Source organism: Lolium rigidum, chromosome 3, assembly GCF_022539505.1.
Source record: "Lolium rigidum isolate FL_2022 chromosome 3, APGP_CSIRO_Lrig_0.1, whole genome shotgun sequence".
NCBI lineage: Eukaryota > Viridiplantae > Streptophyta > Magnoliopsida > Poales > Poaceae > Lolium > Lolium rigidum.
The window spans coordinates 158,708,603-158,730,374 of NC_061510.1; the positions used below are offsets into that span (position 1 = coordinate 158,708,603).

At 43.3% G+C, this 21,772-nt stretch overlaps 4 protein-coding genes across 4 annotated transcripts; 3 read left to right on the forward strand and 1 right to left on the reverse strand.

Annotated features, from left to right (window-relative positions):
* The first annotated feature begins 378 nt into the window (after positions 1 to 378).
* Positions 379 to 2,620, forward strand: LOC124695734 (pentatricopeptide repeat-containing protein At4g33990). The gene has a single exon (XM_047228551.1). It carries the CDS (start codon positions 379 to 381, stop codon positions 2,617 to 2,619), a length of 2,241 nt encoding a protein of 746 aa, XP_047084507.1. The 3' UTR covers position 2,620.
* Positions 2,621 to 3,377: 757 nt separating this feature from the next.
* On the forward strand, positions 3,378 to 8,591 carry LOC124702573. Its single transcript, XM_047234724.1, has 2 exons — positions 3,378 to 3,569; positions 8,246 to 8,591. The coding sequence occupies exons 1-2, from the start codon at positions 3,432 to 3,434 to the stop codon at positions 8,357 to 8,359; spliced, it is 252 nt and encodes an 83-aa protein (XP_047090680.1). The 5' UTR covers positions 3,378 to 3,431; the 3' UTR covers positions 8,360 to 8,591.
* Positions 8,592 to 9,208: 617 nt separating this feature from the next.
* LOC124695735 (putative cyclin-D2-3) lies at positions 9,209 to 10,811 on the forward strand. Its single transcript, XM_047228552.1, has 6 exons — positions 9,209 to 9,487; positions 9,731 to 9,817; positions 9,901 to 9,999; positions 10,077 to 10,278; positions 10,376 to 10,500; positions 10,583 to 10,811. The coding sequence occupies exons 1-6, from the start codon at positions 9,209 to 9,211 to the stop codon at positions 10,799 to 10,801; spliced, it is 1,011 nt and encodes a 336-aa protein (XP_047084508.1). The 3' UTR covers positions 10,802 to 10,811.
* A 1,632-nt stretch (positions 10,812 to 12,443) lies between these two features.
* Positions 12,444 to 16,092, reverse strand: LOC124702574 (GTP-binding protein BRASSINAZOLE INSENSITIVE PALE GREEN 2, chloroplastic). Its single transcript, XM_047234726.1, has 3 exons — positions 14,581 to 16,092; positions 13,448 to 13,615; positions 12,444 to 13,079 (listed from the first exon to the last, which is right to left on the reverse strand). The coding sequence occupies exons 1-3, from the start codon at positions 16,072 to 16,074 to the stop codon at positions 12,723 to 12,725; spliced, it is 2,019 nt and encodes a 672-aa protein (XP_047090682.1). The 5' UTR covers positions 16,075 to 16,092; the 3' UTR covers positions 12,444 to 12,722.
* Between the last annotated feature and the right edge of the window lie 5,680 nt (positions 16,093 to 21,772).

Genomic DNA, 21,772 nt, shown 5'->3' on the forward strand with positions numbered 1-21,772 from the left:
TGATGCAGCCAATAATGTACAATAGAAACGTGCAAAATCTTAATATGAGATGATTTGTTTATTCTATACAAAAATATGAATATGATTATAGTAAATAGTACAGATTTTAGAACTATACATTTGTCAGATTTTATCTTTTTTTGTATATCATAGAATGTAAAGAAGTTTACAATGAGATTTTGCATGGTTTTAAGTAAGACACAGAATTATAACTACATTAAGAAAGAGTAAAAAACTTGTAAATAACTGGCACACAAAATAAAGACATAGATTTTCCACGGTGATGATCAGACTTGAGAATGTTCAACTGATCATAATCTTTCATTGTGTGTTTTGAAAAAGATGGCACACAAAATAGAGACCTAGGACAAGCCGCCAATGCCATCGTCGGCGTTGCCTCGTGGCGTCCAGGCGGTGCTGGTGACCTCCGGCCAACTGCGGCAGCTCGACCCGCTGCTCCAGGTGCCTCCCCTCCTCCTCACCAACACCCTCATCGCCGCCTTCTCCCGCGCCTCCCTCCCGCGCCTCGCCTTCCCGCTCCTCCGCCACATCCTCTGCTGCGCTCACCCTCTCCGCCCCGACGGCTTCACCTTCCCACCGCTCATCCGCGCGTGCCCCGGACACGCCTCCGCCGCGCAGCTTCACGCCTGCGCGCTCCGCCTCGGCCTCCTCCACCCGAGCGTCTTCGCCTCCGCTTCCCTCGTGCACGCCTACCTCCGGTTCGGTCGCGTCTCTGAAGCCTACAAGGTGTTCGATGAAATGCCGGAGCGGGACCTGCCGGCGTGGAACGCGATGCTGTCCGGACTGTGCCACAACGCGCGTGCGGGCGAGGCGGTGGGCCTTTTCGGGAGAATGGTGAGGGAGGGCGTCGCTGGCGACACGGTGACAATCTCGAGCGTGCTGCCGATGTGCGTCCTGCTGGGGCACCGGGCGCTCGCGCTGGCCATGCACGTGTACGCGGTGAAGCGCGGGATGGACAAGGAGCTCTTCGTGTGCAATGCGTTGATCGATGTGTACGGAAAGCTGGGGATGCTGGAGGATGCCCGTGGGGTGTTTGATGGGATGGGGTGCCGCGATCTGGTGACGTGGAATTCAATCGTTTCAGGCCATGAGCAGGGTGGGCAGGTCGCTGCTGCGGTCAAGATGTTTCGTGGTATGATGGACAGCGGGATTTCCCCTGACGTGCTGACTCTTGTAAGTCTGGCATCTGCCGTTGCCCAGTGTGGAGATGCCTGCCGTGGGAGGTCAGTGCATTGTTATGTGATGAGGCGGGGGTGGGACGTGGGTGACATAATTGCGGGAAATTCAATAGTTGATATGTATGCGAAGCTGTCAAAGATCGAGGCTGCCCAGAGGATGTTTGATATCATGCCAGTTCGAGATGCTGTGTCCTGGAACACTTTGATCACAGGGTATACACAGAATGGGCTTGCCAACGAGGCAATCGAGAGATATGGTCGTATGCAGAAGGATGAGGGTCTAAGGGCTGTTCAGGGGACAATCGTTAGTGTTTTGCCTGCATACTCACATCTTGGCGCGTTGCAGCAGGGCATGCGAATGCATGCTCTGTCCGTTAAGACTGGATTAAGTCTGGATGTGTATGTTGGAACTTGTCTGATAGACTTGTATGCTAAATGTGGCAAGTTGGCTGACGCGATGCTTTTCTTTGAAAATATGCCTAGAACGAGTACAGGTCCTTGGAATGCAATCATGGCTGGCCTTGGAGTTCATGGGCATGGCACGAAGGCTCTCGGTCTCTTCTCACAAATGCAGCAGGAAGGAATTAAGCCCGATCATGTCACATTTGTTTCATTATTGGCTGCATGTAGTCACACTGGCTTAGTTGACCAAGGTCGGAGTTTCTTTGATATGATGCAGATCACATATGGTATTACTCCCATTGCAAAACATTATGCGTGCATGGTAGATATGCTTGGCAGAGCTGGTCAGCTGGATGAAGCTTTTAATTTCATACAAAGCATGTCGATTAAACCTGATTCCGCTGTTTGGGGCGCTCTTCTTGGTGCTTGCAGGATTCATGGGAATGTTGAAATGGGAAAAGTGGCTTCACAAAATTTATTTGAACTTGATCCAGAGAATGTTGGATATTATGTTCTAATGTCGAATATGTATGCCAAGGTTGGGAAATGGGATGGAGTTGACGAAGTAAGGTCTTTGGTCAGGCGCCAAAATTTGCAGAAAACCCCTGGATGGAGCTCAATAGAGGTGAAAAGATCAGTGAATGTATTTTACAGTGGCAACCAGACAGAACCCCACCCTCAACATGAAGAGATCCAGGCAGAGCTGCGTAATCTGTTGGCCAAGATGAAAACTATAGGTTATGTTCCTGACTGCAGTTTTGTCCTACAGGATGTAGAGGAGGATGAGAAGGAACATATCTTGAATAATCATAGTGAGAGATTAGCTATTGCCTTTGGCATCATAAATACTGCTTCAAGAACTCCACTCCACATATACAAGAATTTGCGCGTGTGTGGGGATTGCCACAATGCCACCAAATATATATCCAAAATAACTGAGAGAGAGATCATTGTCCGGGATTCAAACCGGTTCCACCACTTTAAAGATGGTCACTGTTCTTGTGGGGATTTTTGGTAAAATACAATATAATATTTTTGCTTGCACAACATTTTTTTTGTCAAATGATGTCAGCATTGATTTACAAATTAATTTTCGAATGAACTGAAATGGTTTACATATGTCAAAAGGTAGATGGAATGGTTTAATTAAGCAAAACTCCTCCCATTTAATCTTGAGCTAGTAATGTTTAACAGGGGAACATGCCTTTTGTTGTTTACCATTTTTAATTTATATAACAAGTTCATAAATTTCTCTCAACAACTTTAGACTTGTATAGTTCTGGGCCTTCTGGCCTCCGGGGCCATTTCTGGTATAAGACATCATTCTACTTCTGCTGAAGTATGAATGCAAACATGAGTGACCCATGAAAATAGAAATATTCGTACGCAAAGCCCAGTAATAATAGCATCGACTGTATGTTTCTCTATGAATTGGCCGCCTCATGAAAGCTCATCTTATACGGCACATTTTCTCACCTTCTAGTTATTAGTTATTGGAAGCAAACAATATGGACCGTACCCTGCCCAGTGTCTTAAGTATAGTATTGCACACATATGGCAAGAACAAACTACTTTTCATCCTTGCCACACTGTAAAATCTCCGCACTGTTGCCTTTAATGGCTCTATGAACATCTTTTCTTGTGCATTTCTACTTGATCTTACATAATAGACTAATCTAGTCATGATTTTGTTATGTGTATCTTATATAACAACTGACCATGGAAATATGGAATCCAAGGTGATAAAATTGCTGCACTTTCACACCTTGTATTCTGATGTGGGAATTTGTGCTGCATTATTGTCATCATTGATTGGAATTCCTGCTTCTTATGTTGAACATAAGAATCTCGGAGTATCCCGGAGCCAATTGCAGATTCAGTCCAAGCTTCCATGCAGATATAACAACTTGTGTTTTTTCCTTAACGGAAATTTTCACCGTCACGGGTCATGGCAGTGGCTCTAGAAAGGTACGGATGGCATTTTATGTTATTTTGCACTTGCGATATGAGAAAAACAGAAATAGCATTAATTTATTGATGATATCAAAGGTTAGTTTGTTGTTGCTGTGATCTTTTCACTTCAGTTCTACTATGCATGATCCAATTAATTACTGTTTTGCAAGATACTGTGGAGCATGAAACAAGGTTTTCGGTTGACAGGTTGTCCTGAGTGATTAAAAGTCGCGAAGAATAAGCAAATTATCATTCCTTGATTTTAATGTGAAGATTTGATGATTGCGAGCTACTTGATTTTAGCTTTGAGAAATAGGTCTACTTTCCAACCTTAAGTATCCTCTCTGTAAGTCTTGTGAATTTACATGGATATTGCATATCATATGTGACGCTTATAGTAACGGCTATTGAGTTGGCTCAGATCATCTTCGAACTCGTGAAATCCTGAATTCTTGATGCTATATAATAGGTATTTATTTTGTTAAATCAAAGTCTGAATTATTCCCTCCGATCCATAATACTTGTTGTGGCTTTAGTTCAAGTTCAAATTTGAACTAAAGCCACGAGAAGTATTATGGATCAGAGGGAGTAGTAAATTGCTCTAACTCAGGCCGTGTCTTTATTTTTTATACAGTGGACTATCTGACAATAGCTACAAGAAAGAAAGGGTTATATGATCTTATAACTTCTTTTAGACTTGATGTGTTCTTGAATTGTTTAATGACCCAGTAATAGTAATTTATTGTGAAAAAATGACAATTCGTTTTCAGGGAAGGGAACTGTTCTATTGATCACTTATTGGATGGAGAGATAAACTAGACATAGCGACCAACACCTAAGGTTGTGTCCGCCTTGGCAAGATTATGGGCTTCAAAGTTGCATGGCCTAGTATGGCCATAGAGACCCTCCACTCCTGAATTTCATGAACAAAGTGCGCATCAAATCCCAAATATAGCAACTAGCCAACTAGTACCTTTGGGAAATCTCCATAGGATAACACCTACATCAAAGCAAAAAAGCCAAAGATTGGGGTTCTAAAATTGATCCATCCTAAGGGTTGTGTAAATCAGTTGATGCGGTGCAAGACTGATCCATCAGTCATCACAAAATCCTCAGTTAGCTTTTTGCTAAAAAAAGGACCGACATTGTTCTTTTTTATTTTATTTACTTTGAAATCAAAAGATCAGTCTATAGCTATATTTTTTAAGAATAACTATTTTTTTGTCATAACTAATTAATTAGCCTAAGAGTAGGGATGTCCTGCAGGCTGCAGCCCATCAAACTCATAGGCCAAAGAAACGATTTTCCCAAAAGGCTTTTACTTCATAGTAGTGGTAGTGAACAGCACTGAGGTGGCTGTATTTGGTACACGAAAAACATTGTAACAGACTGTTTGGAATGCGGGATTTTCAATAACAAAGTTGTAACTGTCTGCTCTCTTTTCCTTGGACATGCTTCCGAATGCATGTTTGGGAAGGAAAAAACCAGAGAGTCTGACCGCCATGGCACTGAAAAATAAAATAGCTACTAGCAGGACCACGAACAAAGACAAAAAAGAAATGCTTTAGAAAAAAATGTAATTATAAAAAAGAAGCAAAGTTATGCCTATTTTTTGTTACCATGTTTCTAATTTTCTGGTGTCTGTGGAGAAATTTCCTGGAAGATATAGCATGTGATTGATGATGAGAGTTCTGCTTAAACATTCGGGGTGTTCAATGTATAGTAATGCTCAGTTTAGTTTACTTTTTGTCATGCGAATTAGGCGATAGCTACTAGCAATTAACACTGACGGGTTGATTTGGTACTGGCAAATTTTGTTAAAGGCCCCCAAAAAATAATGACCATCTTGTTCTTGTGAACCATATTTATGAAAGAGTAATTCCTTCCATATATATGGTTATGCATATATTATTGCTTTTGGAGTTATTGCCATAAACTAGGGTTCATGAGGGCAGGGGCGGAGCTCTTCGAAGCTAGCAGGGTGGTAAAAGAAATTTTACTTGCGATCAGCCAACATAATTAGCCTGTGATTATATGTTGCATATGATTGGTGCACCCTGCCAACTTTGGTCTAGCTCTGCAGTCTGCCCCTGCATGATGGTAACCCGGAGGATGGCCGGGTGGTCTAGATTAGCGATTGGGAGGAACTAGACAGCAGATGTATTGTAATTCTTATTGCTACTTGAAAATAGATGTGCCAAGGCTCCTTATATAGAGCTGGCCCTACAACTGAATCTCAACAAATCTCATCTCCAGTGAAATATCTATCTCTAATTGGTGTACGTCCCAAGCTAAGGGATATCTTATCGTTGTCACTTCCCAGTTTAAATGATATTATTCCTAACTGAATGACATCAGGGATTATATCCCTTGGTTAGAGCCAGCTAAACCCGGCATGTTGGTGACCAACCCACATGACAATTACGTTACTACTACATGTATCATTTTATGGATTCTAGTGCGGAAAACAAGTCTGTTTGTATGCTCAAATAGTTCAATATTCCTAAAAATACGTTTCCTGTGTTTCCCTAATATTCTTGAATCTGAAATTCAGAATGTCTGTAAGCTGCAGTCTACTCTTATTGTCATGACATTGCTAACTGTACTCATTACATGGTTGTGACAATACCTACTTGATAGACAATAGCAAGACATAGAAATGCTATGTCTTCAGGAGTGTCTGGTTTTCTTTGATTTGAAGAAGAAAAAAAACTTTTCTGTTTTCTCTACACCTCAGATTTTTTTTTGACACATAGAGTTGCAAGGCTTTTCATTATTTACTTTTCAAACCATGATAATCTTCAAAACCCTAGTGTATATCCACTCAAATTGTTTTGTCTCATATGTCATATGTGTCCCCCTGAAGTAAATCTCATTACAAAATCATCTTTTTTGGATTCCTAGGACAACAGTAAAAAAAGATATGGTTAATGAAAAGCGGGAGTTTATGATTTGTTGTTGGGCCAAATACAGAAAAGGTGAACACACAAGATCACATATAAAGTAGGTTTTTTGTGATCCCATTATGCTGGCCCTGCGCCTGATGTGGTGCAGAGGTCAGGGAGCCTTGCACTTGAAGCTTGCCGGTGCATGAAAGTTTGGCACTGCGCTGCACTTTAATCTGCAGTAACAATTTGACATACAACTTTATACTTATAATTTCTTTGGCCAACTGAGTTGTTATATTTTCTTAGTTATGCTTTATTTATGGTTGATATTTTGGATAGCCTATGGTAGAAGCAGTGAGTTTTCACTATTTTTGTCGTGTGTTTCTCCATTTGTTCAATTTAGCATCATTTTTCTCATTGCACTCTCCAGTTTGACTGTGCTTTTGACATGCATGCAATAAGCAAGATGACAGGTGCAGTGTTGCTAAACTGCCTACAACTCATTAATGTTTTACATGCTGCATGTATATATTTTGGGTGTGCTTGGTAGAGGAAAGTTGGATTGGTTATGAGTAGTTATTGCCATGTGGTTTTGTTCATTACTGACGGTGTTCGAGTTGATTGGCAGTACAACAAATCCATTATGAATAGTTGGATTGTGTGTCATCATACGGAGAGTTGCAAGGCTTTTTTCAGACCATGATAAGCTTGGAAAGCCTAGTGTACAGCAACTCAATTATCTCCTACAGAATCATCTTCTTGGATATATCATCGGCTTGCCACTCTTCTCCTTAATTGTCTGATGAATTAGTAGGACAACAGTAAAAAAATATTATTTTGAGAAATGGGAATTTGCCGTGTTTAGATTTTTTATTGGGCCCATTAATGGAAAATAGGTACACACAAGATCATGGATAAACTGAGTTTTTTTGTGATCCCGTTATGTTGGCCCTGCACCTGATGTGGTGCAGAGGTCAGGGAGCCTTGCACTTGAACCTTAACAATGGCATGAAAGTTTGACACTTCACTCCAATTTAATCGGCATTAACGCTTTTACGAACAACTTAATCTGTATGTCTAATTTCTCTGGTCAACTGCATTGCTTGATTTTTTTGGTACAATTCTTTGTTTATGGCTGGTAGTTTGGACAGAACCATGGTAGCAGCAGTGACTTCTCAAGAACTTTGTCGTGTATGTTTCTCCATTTGTTCAATTTGGCATCATTTCTAATTGTACTCTCCTGTTTGGCTGTGATTTTGACATGCCTGCAATAAGCAATATGATAGGTGCAGTGTTGCCTAACTGCCTACAACTCATCAATGTTTTAGCTGCCCCGTGTATTTTTTTTTTGTGTGCTTGGTAAAGGAAAGTTGGATTGATTATGATAAGTTATTGCCAGGCAGTTTTGTGTATTATGAACGATGTTCAACTTGACCAGCAGTCCAATAAATCCATTATGAAATATCAGTTCCTAATGCGTAGCTTGGAATAGTTAAATTGTATATTATTATCATACAAAGAGTTAGCTCATGGTTTAACGCATAAACTGCATGGTCCCCCAGTGAACCCTCCTCGACTGTATATTTAATGCATAAAACCATATGTTCTTGCTCGTATTCTGAATATGTTTCCATTTTCAAACTGTTGACGCAGAAGCTTTATTATACTTCTTTATCTTAGAGTATCTTGTTTTTAGGTTTGCATATGTTGTTTTGGTTATCTGCTGGCTCTCGGAGTATGTCAACTGATATGATTAGCAGATTTGAGATCTAAAGTAACGTCTGCTTGTTGCCATTCTTACAGATGTTTAACGATCAAGACTTGGGTTTCTTCACCAACTTCCTGGGCATCTTCATATTTGTTCTGGTCACGGCGTACCACTTTGTGATGGCTGATCCGAAATACGAAGGGAACTAGCACTTGAAGCAAAAGCACGCCATGGCCCATGCACCCAAATAGCGGAATTTGTTAGAACTCCACCATGAAATCTTGGTGCATGAGAATGTTTGCTATTTTGCACTGTGATGAATACGGTACTTATGGCGCTTCGACTCGTATGATGTGTATAATGAGCTGAAAGTAACATAGTTTCATGTATAGTCCAGAATTATTGTGGAAAAGGTAATTTTCTTGATTACCCAAAGTATTGTGTTGTCCTGGTGCCCAACTAACCTGACACGTTTCTTGCCATATGTTCCTGAGAAAAGAGAGAGGACGTTTCTTTCCATGAATTGCATCAATGGAACAATTTGAGATCACAATGTCCTGGTGAGCATATTGGCCTCTCAATGACGCGTCATCTCCCTGCACCTTCCTTGGATGGAAACACTTCACGTTTTACGTTTTTTTTATTATTATTTTGACATTTGGTGATAGGCTGTGTGTCCGTGTACTCTCCTTTTTTTGTAAAGAAAAGCAATAATCCCCCAAGTTAGCATAGTAGTACACCATATTGACAATTACTACTTGCAAAAAACGGAAGCACAAGGAAACTACTAGCAATCATGTATACAAGGAAAATAGTTCAATGATTCCCTAAATGGTGGTTACAAGATGAGGCAACACCATTAATTTGTTGGCTGTAAATTGGGTGGCGTGTGTAGACGTGACCCAAAATCTTCTCCTAAAACCCCATATACCTTTTGTTGCCTGCTCATCCAGCGAACTGTTCCCTCAGCCTCTATAAGATCTTCCTCTCGCCTCTCTCTCTCACACACAGAGATTACCAAACAAGACCAAGAAACAAGAAATCATCATTTCTTTGCCATGGTGTTGGGCACCTCTTCCTCCATCTCCCTGTTCTGTGAAGAGGACAGTGGCAGCATCCTTAGGCGCGATGACTATGAGGCGCCAGAAACGGGGAGGGATCTTGATCTGTCAGGCTTTGCCAGGTTGCAGTTGGAGAGCGACGAGCTTGTAGGGTTGCTTATGGCCAAGGAGAGGGAACAATTCACTGAAACCGCAGCCAGAGTTTACCTGGAGAGGCTGAACAATGGAGGATTGGAGCTTTCCTGGAGGACCAACGCCATCGACTGGATTTGCAAGGTAACGAAACGAAAATCACCAGACCATATCAGCTGCTTATTTCCATTTAGGACTCAAATGCCTTTTTTTTTTGTATTTGACCTGTTTATGAATTATGATTTCATCATATTTTTTACCTGTTTCTATCTATAGGCTCTGCAATCTACAAGATATAGGATTGACTCCTCCTTTGACATTACTTGGTCAATTTTGTTTTTACATGGTAACTGAAACTGACTGCTTTACCTGTATGTGTTGCTGCAGGTCCAGAGTCACTACAGTTTTGGACCACTCTGTGTATACCTTGCGGTGAACTATCTGGATAGGTTCCTATCCTCAAAACAACTCCCTGTAAGAAAGCTACTGAGCTGCAATTGTACATTGTTCTTTCATTATCAAGTTCATGAGGATATGTCTGTGTCTCGTTGCTGTAGAACGATGCACCCTGGGCGCAGCAGATTCTGGCAGTTGCTTGTGTATCCCTTGCTGCCAAGATGGAGGAGATTGTTGTTCCCCAGTCTGTAGACTTTCAGGTGAAGACGACATAACACTCCTGTATTGAATCCATAACTGTTCCATGGATTTTCTAAGATTTGCTGGTGCGTCACAGGTTTGTGGTGCCAAGTATGTGTTTGGAGCAAATGCTATTCAAAGGATGGAGGTTTTTGTGCTGAGCACTCTGAAATGGAGGATGCACTCTGTGACACCCTTCTCTTACATTGATCACTTCCTTGACAAGTTCAACGCGGGGAAGCCGCTAACTCATGGTCTAGTCTCTCAGTGCACCAAGCTCATACTCGACACTCTGAAAGGTTCGACTAATTGCCTTATGAATCAATCCAGTACTCATCCACATTGTTATTTTAAGTATAAAATATAACATGTGTTTTTGTCTTGTTTGATTCACAGCAACAAAGTTCCTTCATTTCAGACCTTCTGAGATTGCAGCAGCCGTAGCTCTTTTAGTGGCTCCTGAAGCCCAACTTCCTGGCTTCGATAGCACTTTCGCTGGTTTTAAAATTCCAGTTGATAAGGTGTGTAAGCTCTGCCATAAGAGTTATATTATCTATTAGTATATTAAATTGTTTTAAAATCTAGTCAATATTGCTTTTGCAGGGAAATGTTGCAAGATGCTGTGAAACAATGCAAGAGATGGCACTAGCGAAGAAGAACGTGCACAGGAGTGCAAGTCCTTCTGGTGTGCTGGATGCCTCATTATGCACATCTACCAGTGATGATAGCATAACACCCGGATCATCACAAACAATCAACAGCGACAATGTTAATGACAACCAGGCCTGTTCCCCCGCTTCCAAGAGGGCAAGGCTATCCTAAGCCTCAATGCCATAAGTTCACATTCATAGACATAAGATATAACTGATGCTATTTTTTGGTCGGCTTCTTGTGAGAATGTCACCTGAAGGCCTAATTGAAATTTTCAAGACAAAAAGTAAGCATGGTAACCAGTAGCCATGAAGCAATTTTGTCTGCTAGAAACAACAGAAATATATGTATAGAGGAGAGGAGGAAGCTTATTTCCTCTGGGTTTTTTCCAAATATTTTTTTAAACTATATTTCCTTCTTATGAGGATTGTATACTTGAAGATACCTTTTCGGTTGTATGATACCCGCTCTTGAAGAGATGGCACAAAACAAGGTTCAAACTTGCTTCTGCGGCAAATTTTCTGTTGATACCTCAAGTTCTTGTATTTGGCTGCCTCTTGCATTTTGTGTCAGGATTTCCTATCCCTTATATGTCATAAGAAGAGCCCATAGTACTTAAAAACCTCAGGATGCAGGCACATGAAAATTTGTCCCACTTAATTCATGCAACCACAAACAAAAAATAAAATAAAATAAAAGACATTGCAGCTAGTCAGAAAACTGCAAGTTCTCAGTGCATGTAGCAGGCGTCCTAGCACATTTTTTTGTTCATGATCAGTTACCATGCTAAAATCGACACATCACCTCTCATTAAACACTTTGTTGTTCTTGTCTGATGCTCTGACATTTACATCGAAGCGTTTAGTAATTGTGAGCTTCAGAATAAGAATTGAACACATAAGAAAGGTACTGAAGAGATCCAACCTTGTACTATAATACATCTCATGATCATTCTTGTTAAGTCTTGACGTCAAATTATTTAAGCCACTAGTTTTCTCTATCATTTAATTTCTGACTTGCTGTACTAGTGATGTTCTCTTGTGAAGATCCTGAGTATTGACAAAATTTTGCAGTCAGTGTTCTGAGCATATATGCATGTGCTCCTCTATCGAGGTTTGACAAATCTTGGAGATGCAGTTGGCACTATATGGCTAGTAGATCTCATCAGCTTGTCCCTAATTAATCCTAGGGAAAAGTTCATAGTACAACTGCAGTTTGTACTTGTAAGCACCTGCATACATATTAGAACTACTGTGTACAATGTCGAGGTTGTACTTATTGGCAATTTAGAACTATGGGTCTCTTTTTTTTAGAGTAGAACTATGGTCTATGGGTCTCCACTTCTATACTTCCGCATATGTCTAGTCTTGCAATCTCTCAAAAAATTACATGTACTTGCCTTGGTTCGCTTAATCTAATCCGTTGAATGGGTAAAGAAGGACCTGCGCTTGACCATAAAAAGATCCCTAATTAAATATCACGATTTTTTTGCGAAATAAATATCACGATTCTAGTGATGCACCGACAAGCTATTTTTTCTGCAAGGGCATCCGGCCATATATACCAACCGCATCCTCATACATATCTGCTAAAAAAACATATGCGCCAATGTGCTCGTGATTTTGGACTTGTGGAGACCACATGTTTCCATGTGATCATCGTGCAATCTCTTCAAGATATATAAGATGTTCTAACTAAAAAATGTTGTTAATACATGATGTCAATGTTCAAGCCATGAAGAAAACAACAACAAAAAGTGAAGGGCAATCTCATCCAAGAGAAATAGAAAACAGAATTAGACCATTACATAATGTGAATAAAATAAGAACTATCAAACGACCCCAAAGTATTGTATTGTGCGCAAGGTGGCAGAAATATCATCTCCTTTCTCTCAGTTATTAGCGACTTCTTCTACATTCCTGTTGGGTTGGGTGTAGTACACTTCACAGATCACAATGACCAGCTAGAAACATCGGCCATTTTCTTTCACTCCTATCTAACAATTCTAACGCAATGTTCACCTTTTACAAGCAAGGGTCTCTCACTAAATATAGGTTCCATGACAGAAGTTGTCTACAGTCATTTCACGTGGTCACTCACTACTTTCATCATCCAAAAGGTCATCATCGTCACTCTGCTGACCCTTCATCCTCTCGTTCTTCTTCCTGGTCTCCTCGCCTATAGCATTTGCAATGGCGATGGGCAGCAAAAACCCAGGCCTCTCGAGGAACTTGGCTCGGTGAAGGATCATCGCGTCACGTTGCGTCACATCGATGCCATCGAAAGTATGCACGGAGACGGTGGCACGGCCTTTCAGGCCCAGCGAGTACCAGCCTAGGCCAGAAACCGCGATGTCCGTACTGTTCATGTCCCAGCTGATCCCGGACACTTCGATTCGTCTCTCTGTCCACTGGCCCAACTCGGTGGCTCGCTCTGGCGCAACTGGTGGCTGTATAGTTGCAGTGTGAAAATTAGTATGATAGAGAAAAATGAAAAAAAAAATGTCGATGATAAACTTCAGCTGCCTATGCGCTGCACAGTAAAGCAGGTAGCAGGCCTTGTTATTCTCTTGAAAATCATCATCATTTAGTGTATAATAGGAGTTTAACCGCCAGATTTGAACCACTAGTCATCCATGAAATAATACAGCCATAGCAAATTGCTGTGTTTGCTTATTCAATTAGTACATCACACACGGTGTTGTTTCATAAAGCAACCTTAGTTCAAAGATATATTTATGTAGTCCTTTAATTAAACAGAATCTAATTAATTTATTCTTAGGAGCAACATTAAGCAGGTCGGAAATTGGAGTCTCACCTGAAGCCTGATGCCAACATGTTTGCTCCGAAGTTCTTCAGCAGTTTCAGTCTTTCCAAGATGAAGGGAAATACTGGCAGATGCCCAAACAGTTACATAGATAGTTTGAACTGAAGCTTCTAGTACATCCAAGCGTGTTAACCCTCCAATGTGGACGGATTGTCCTGCCTGCAACAGTTTGCAACTAATGAGTCAAACAGGCCTCATAGATTCTGATACAACACGAAACAATAATTTTGTAATTGAGGGTTAGGGAGCTAAGGGCTGCTATTAGAGCACTTAACCTTTCAAGGGATTAGACTTGTCCAAGGGTATTAGATGTATAAGGTCTTCCAAGAGTAATGTCATAACTAGGAAAATCATCTAGGTGCTGTTTAATTTGCAATCAACTATAACAGGCAAGGCAACTATAAGTCCTTTACAACATCAAGTTCAGCAAAAGAATCCTGGGGTTACTGGTTAAAATCATCCAAGTGCTGTTTCATTTGTGATTAATTTATGGGATTTGCTAATTCTCAGCTAGCTGAGAACTAATTTCGTGCTCAGTCAAGTCTTGCACCAGTTGATTTGCATCTTGATTCGTGCTAGCACGAGTTGCAAAATAAGTTGCAACTGAAATTTGATGACATCATCTAACTGAGAATGAAATTAGTTCTCAGTCGACTGAGAAATAGTCATACCCTTAATTTACATTAGGCATCTATAAATCCAAGAGATCATCAAGTTTACCAAATTCATTTCAACTTTAAAGTGATACAAGTGCGTACTTTCGCATGCTCAGTATTTTACAATGCTATCAGCATCTACAGGTCTTGACCACATGCCCCTAATTAAAACACAATTAGAACATCAATACAAAAGTAGAATGAAGAAAGCAAGCATTTCTAGGATTGGTATGATAATAGATACTACAGGACTTGACCACATGTTTCTAGTGCAAGATTCCTAAGTAAAACACAATTAGGATGTTGGTATGAAAATAGAGTGAAGAAAGTAGGCATTTCTCTTCTACTTATGAAACCTGGAAGATATGCTTTTGTATTCATGGGCTATTGCAACACTAGATAGGTTTCAGCCACTCCATGCGAAATAAATAGAACTAGGACAATATTAACAACAGACTTCAAATTTACCTTCACCCTGAAGGTCCGCGGTCGAAGTTCCTTCCTGATTTCAACCATCTTCCGTTCCTCGCTGTTTAATCTCATCGACATGATATACGGATGCAGCAAACCAGGAGTGTCATACACCTTAGCCTTTGCAGGCAAAACCCCTGTCATCCTTAGTATCCCTAACGTAGTTCCCGGGACGGCTGCTTCTGTCAATCTTGTGATTTTCACACCTTGTTTCTTTGCAAACGCATTGATCAGCGTAGATTTCCCAGCATTCTGCGCACCAATCACCCACACATTGCTACGAGGTCCCGCTAATTCCTTGACGTAGGCGATCAAGTTCCTCACGGACAGATCCTTATGAACGCTGACCAAGTAAACGGCATCGAGCTTCGGCGCTCCGAGAGCCTTAGCTCGGCCTCGCACCCACTTCTCAAGCCTCACTCCCATCTGCTCCCAGGGCAGCAGATCCACCTTGGTGCCGACAAGAACAAGCCTCGGAGTCTCACTCAGCTTAGAGCTCCCCCTCCCCTCAAGCGCTTTGAAGAGCGACCTGGCGGCCTTCTTCGGGAACGAGCCGTCGAAGTCGGCGCAGTCCACCACCATGACAATGACCGGCGTGCCGGCAGACCGCTTCACCAGGCGGGACGATATGAAGCGGTCGAAATCGAAGTCCGGGATCAGGTTGTCTGCAATGTGGTTCCTGACATGCCCGTAGTTCCTCAGCGAGTGGCACCGGGCGCAGACCACCGCCGCCGAATCCTCCCTCGCCTCGGCCCGCTTGGCCTCCCGCGCCCGCCGCCTCCGCTCCGCCTTGGAGAGCTTCTCCTTCCTCAGCCTCTCCAGGGTCTCCTCTGTGATGTTCCCGTACCCGACTCCGGGCGGCGTGAACCCGTCCAGCTCTCTCCTCCACTTCTCCTCCTCGTCGTCCTCCATCCCGTCGTCGTCCCAGTCGGAGTCCCAGCCGCTCTCGGCGTCGAGGCCGTCCGTCGGCTCTCCGTCACTGGCCCCCTCCTCATCCTCATCCTCTTCGTCTTCGCCTTCTTCAAGGGACTCGAGGAAACCGGTATCCAGGCCGTCCAATTCGGCGGCGAGATCGGATTCTGAAGGCGAATCTCCATCCCCCTCGTCCTCGAGGAACCCATCGGGAGAAGAATCGGCTGCTTCTTGTTCGATTTCGTCCTGCGGAGAGGGGGAGCGGCGGGAGGGGTTGGTGAAGAAGCCGGGAAGGTCGGGGTCATCCTCCTGCATGAACACACCGCACCCGGGGCACACGGCGCGTCGGGCGTCCTCGTCCCTGCCCTCGCTGATGACCGGCCTGCCGCCGCGCTTGGTGGTGGTGGTGGGTACGGCGGCGGCGGAGACGGAGGGGCAAAGGTTGCGGCTTTGAGGAGGCGCGCGCTGTGGTTGGTTGAGGAATGTGGGGGCGCGGAGGCGGAGGGGTGGGGTCGCGCGGAGGAGGCGAGCCGCCGGCGGCGCGGCGCCCGGCGACGGGAGCAGCAGGGGTTTAGCCATTGCGGCTAGCAAGATGACTTCGAGGGGATAACGGCGGAATGTTTTCCTTCTTTCTTTTTTTCCTTTTATTACTCCGTATTACTTTGCACGAAGATGAAAATACATGTATGGTCCCACATTTGAAAGCTTGCTAAAATTTCATATTTCTGAGTTTCGAAAGATTACGACGAAAACTCACGCATCTATACGACTTTAGATTTTTTTTTTTGCGATGATATACGACTTTAGATTTTAGCTGTGCAAATTTTCATTCAATAATTGTAAATGAGAAAACGAAAACGATACAGCTTTAATCTACCTAACTTTAATTTGTAAGCTTGGTCATTTTCTTTTGCACAGGTTGCATGCGGTCATGTTTAAGTTTTCAAATTTGCACAAACACACTTGCATAAATTCTATACAAGCATGATTTATTCACATTGTTTACAACTTAAATAATGTGATTATTGCTAACATTGATGATGAGGACATCCCTACCAAACTATTACCTCCGTCACTGCAAGATGAAGATGATGTTATTGTGAAGCTCAAGTTCAATGAAGTCAGCATTGGACTCATTACAAGGGCTCGTGCGATGCTACTTAAGGAGCAAGTGAATTCACTCTTAAATGGTACTTTGATCGGTGAGAACTTTATACTCCTTAAGTCATTTTACTTATGTATGATCAGGTACGAACATGGAGCAAACATCGCACGAGGAGGAGAGGAGCAAGTGGACATGGAGCTGGACATAAAGTTGGACATGAAGACATCCCATGGACGCGCGAGGGAGGAGAGGGAGGCATGCGCAAAGGAGGAAGAGAAGGTCCAGGCCGGTGCCACGCTCGGTCCGACCGGCCGCCACACCGGTCGGCCCGGCCCCACGCCCGGCCAAACCGGCTCCCATACCGGATGAGCCCGGCGCCCACCGGGTCCTGCACCGGTGCCAACCGGGCGATGTCCAGGAACCCTGGCACCCCTGCCCGGTTCCAGCCCGGCGCCAGGTCCAGTTCCAACCGGCCCGTCCGGCCCCTGGCCCGGTCGACCGGCCCCCAGGCCGGCCGTGTCCGAGTCAGTCTCGACCAGATCTCAATCTGGATCGGTTATTATTGTTGTTTTTCGACTTCTGGTCGTTCTGAACCCCTATGTAAGTGCCTAGGATGTCCCCGTAATAGCTTTAGACCACGTTTAAGATAAACCCTAGTTCATAGTTGATTGCTTTGCAACTCTATTGAATCAATACACCAATTCACATCGATCTGGTGTTTTTGCTACCGAAAGTTTGTGTGATCTGCTTTTCCATTGGGAATTAGACGGTTGCAATCTACCGCTTCGTGGACGGCGGCTACGTGCGCAAGTGTGTGGAGTTGCGAATATCTTGCAGGGTTGAGAGATGTTGCATTGGCGATAGGGATCAATTGAGAGATTTCGTCAGCGTCATACAAATTATCTCCATCTCCTCATCGTGTATCTCCGTTGTGTTCAGCGTGTGTTCATCACCACCCCCGTCGCTTACTAAGAAGATCGGGCAACCCCTTATCATCTTGTTATCAGATTTCAGCGTTCCCTCGGTAAGCCATCCACAATCAACCCATAGTTGAGTTGTGAGTGTTTTCCTACCCAGAAAAAGCCAAAAATATTAGGGTTAGGGTTTTGCCATAGCCTTAGATTGCACTAATTTCGAGTTTTAGTTGCTTTTCGTAGTTGTTTTTACGTATTTTTTTCTTCCATCTAGTAGATTGTCTAGGGTTGTGTTTCTACATCTTCTAGTTTATCATCTAGTGTTTGCTTTTTGTTGCTCTGAGTATACATATCATACAGTTTGCTTGTTCCCAACCATAGACATAACCTTTCGATATGAAGTGACTAGAAACTTTCCCAGAAGAGACTAGTTTTACCGCTCGACATGCTGCTCTTAGATTTTTGGTGCTTTGCATTTTCTGTTGGCCGTGTTACAAAGGAGTAGAGTAAAAAAAATGAAAAGAAACAAAAAGAGATATCTTGTGCTGCGTGTGAAAAATCAAAAGTGGAAAAGAAAGAAAAAGTGAAAGTGCTAGTAAGATCAAGTGAAGGACTAAGTTTACTTTTCTGCACCGGTAGTTGAGCAATCTTGTGCCTGTCCCGTTGGGCTTTGCTAGCGTCTCTCGAGTGCATTGCAACATGTTCTTCCATATAGTTGCATTGCCACATTTATCGCCTTGTGAGAGTATCTTTGGTTGTCTACGGTTAGCACTAGAGCTTGTTATTGGTGCAAATAGGTAGCCTACCTACAGCTCCACATATATCTTGCTTTGTGCTGAGCGCGGAGTTGATGAAGGAGAATTTATGCGCAACGTTGAGTGGAACCCCAAGAGGAAGGTATGATGAGCACAGCAGGAAGTTTTCCCTCAGTAAGAAACCAAGGTTTATCGACCAGTAGGAGAAAAATGTTCTTTCCCGAGGTGTTGCGAACCAACTCATGGTAGGGCGCACTGCCGGCGTCAGCAGCAACGTGTAGACCTGCACACAAACAACCAAGTACTTTGTCCCCAACTTTCAGCGAGGTTGTCAAGCTCACTGGTTTTGCTGAAAACAAAGGATTAAACGAACCGTGTGGAAAAAGAATTGTTTGCACAGAACAGAACAAAACAGAAAAATGTTGTAGAAGATTGCAATTAAAAGAAGAAGGGCGGGGTCCACAGTTCACTAGAGGCGCCTCCCCAATAAATAAATATGTTGGGTAACAAATTACAGATGGGTAATTGATAAACAGAGATTCTACGCTAATGGTTGGTGCAGAATACATGCTATGAAAGTATGCGGGCATTACAACAATATACATAGACAGTAATCCAACTGCATCCATGACTAATAATCCACCTTCAGGATTGCATCCGCGACACCCTCCAGTATTAAGTTGCAAGCAACGGACTATCGCTTTAAGCAATGTGTGTAAAGTAAACGATGAAACTACCCTTGAATAGAACACCGTTGTTTTCTCCCTAGTAGCAATAGCACATCTACAACCGTAGAGAACAAGGTCACTTCCCATGGTTAAATAGAGGCATGAACCCACTATCGAGCATAAATATTCCCTCTTGGAGTCGCTAGCATCTACTTGGCTAGAGCATCTACTAGAAACGGAGAGCATGCAAGATCATAATAACATAATACATAATCTCAACCAAAGAAATCTCTCTATAAATCGGATCCACATCAAACCAACATATAGCAATTACAAATAGGTGATCTTGATCATGTTAGGCAGCTCACAAGATCTATACATGAAGCACAACAAGGAGAGGACAGCCATCTAGCTACTGCTATGGACCCATGGTCCCGTGGAGGACTACTCACGCATCACCTCGGATGAAGACATGGCGATGTAGAGGCCTCCGGCGGTAATTTCCCTCTCCGGCAGGGTGCCGGGATGGACTGCAGAACCCTCCCGAACTAGGGTTTCGGTTGACGGCGGCGTCGGAACTTTTCGTGGATGGAGGCTCGGGTCCCTGGGGTTTTCCCGATACAAGGAATAAATAGGAGGAAGGGCGGAGCAAACAAGGTGACGAGGCGCTGATGTCTACAGGTGCTTCTATTCTTGTAGACAGTGTTGGGCCTCCAAGAGCAGAGGTTTGTAGAACAGCAGCAAGTTTCCCTTAAGTGGATCACCCAAGGTTTATCGAACTCAGGGAGGAAGAGGTCAAAGATATCCCTCTCATGCAACCCTGCAACCACAAAGCAAGAATTCTCTTATGTCCCCAACACACCTAATAGGTGCACTAGTTCGGCAAAGAGATAGTGAAATACAGGTGGTATGAATAAATATAAGCAGTAGTAACGGCGCCCGAAAAGTGCTTGCTGGCGTGTGGTTGATGGTGGTAATATTGCGGACGGTAGAGATGCGGTAAAACGATAAACAAGTAGCGATAGCGATATTTAGGAACAAGGCCTAGGGATCATACTTTCACTAGTGGACACTCTCAACATTGATCACATAACAGAATAAATAGATAGATGCTAGACTCTACACTCTCTTGTTGGATGATGAACACCACTAATCGTGTAGGATTACACGAACCCTCAATGCCGGAGTTAACAAGCTCCACAATATTCGATGTTCATGTTTAAATAACCTTAGAGTGCATGACAGATCAACATAACCAAACCAAGTACTAACATAGCATGCACACTGTCACCTTCACGCTACGAAAGGAGGAATAGATCACATCATTACCATCATAGCAATAGTTAACTTCATAATCTACAAGAGATCACAATCATAGCCTACACCAAGTACCACACGATGCACACACTGTCACCATTACACCGTGCAGGAGGAATAAACTACTTTAATAACATCACTAGAGTAGCACACAGATAAATTGTGATACAAAACACATTGCAATCATAAAGAGATATAAATAAGCACTTCACTATGCCATTCATAACGGTGAATAAGTATTCTGTGAAATATAGGCTAAGAGACCCACACGGTGCACACACTTGTCACCTTTACACACGTGGGGCAAGGAGTCTCCAGGAGATCACATAAGTAAAATCCACTTGACTAGCACAATGACATCTAGATTACAAGCATCATCATATGAATCTCAATCATGTAAGGCAGCTCATGAGATTATTGTATTGAAGTACATATGAGAGAGATGAACCACATAGCTACCGGTACAGCCCCGAGCCTCGATGGAGAACTACTCCCTCCTCATGGGAGACGAGCAGCGTTGATGAAGATGGCGGTGGTGTCGATGGAGAAGCCTTCCGGGGGCACTTCCCGTCCGGCGGCGTGCCGGAACGGAGACTCCTGTCCCCCAGATCTTGGCTTCGCGATGGCGGCGGCTCTGGAAGGTTTCTCGTACCGTGGTTTTTCCGTATCGATGTTTTAGGTCAGGGACCTTTAAATAGGCGAAGAGGCGGAGTCAGAGGGGCGACGAGGCGGTGACACAATAGGGGGGCGCGGCCCAGGCCCTAGCCGCGCCACCCTATCATCTGGGCCCACCAGGGCTCCCCTCTGGTGGCTCTCGGGTGTTCTGGAAGCTTCGTGGAAAAATAGGATGCTTGGGCGTTGATTTCGTCCGATTCAGAGAATATTTCCTTACTAGGATTTACGAAACCAAAAACAGCGGAAAACAGACAGCGGCCCTTCGGCATCTCGTCAATAGGTTAGTTCCGGAAAACGCATAAATATGACATAAAGTATGCATAAAACATGTAGATATCATCAATAATGTGGCATGAAACATAAGAAATTATCGATACGTCGGAGACGTATCAGGCGCCAGTACATGGGCCAGGCGCGGCCAAGGGTGGGGCCGCACTTGCCCTGTGTACTGCCACGTGGTAGCTCTCCTGCGCGTGTTCTGGCTTCGTCTTCGTCCCGGAAAAATAAGACTCTGGGCTTTCGTCCAATTCCGAAAAACTTTCATGTACAACTTTTCTGAAACACAAAAACAGCAGAAAACAGGAACTGGCACTGCGGCACTGCGTTAATAGGTTAGTCCCAGAAAATGCTAAAAAGTGTGGAAAAGTGCACATAAAACATATAAGAATTGTAACAAAACAAGCATGGAGCATCAAAAATTATAGATACGTTTGGGACGTATCACTTGTCGTGTGATTGTTCTTATACCCTTGATATTCGCTTCGCTACATCCGTGCATTAGTTGTCAATCCAAGTGGTAAGCAATACTAATTCACTTTGGAGCGGTAAGATTTACCTTTCTTA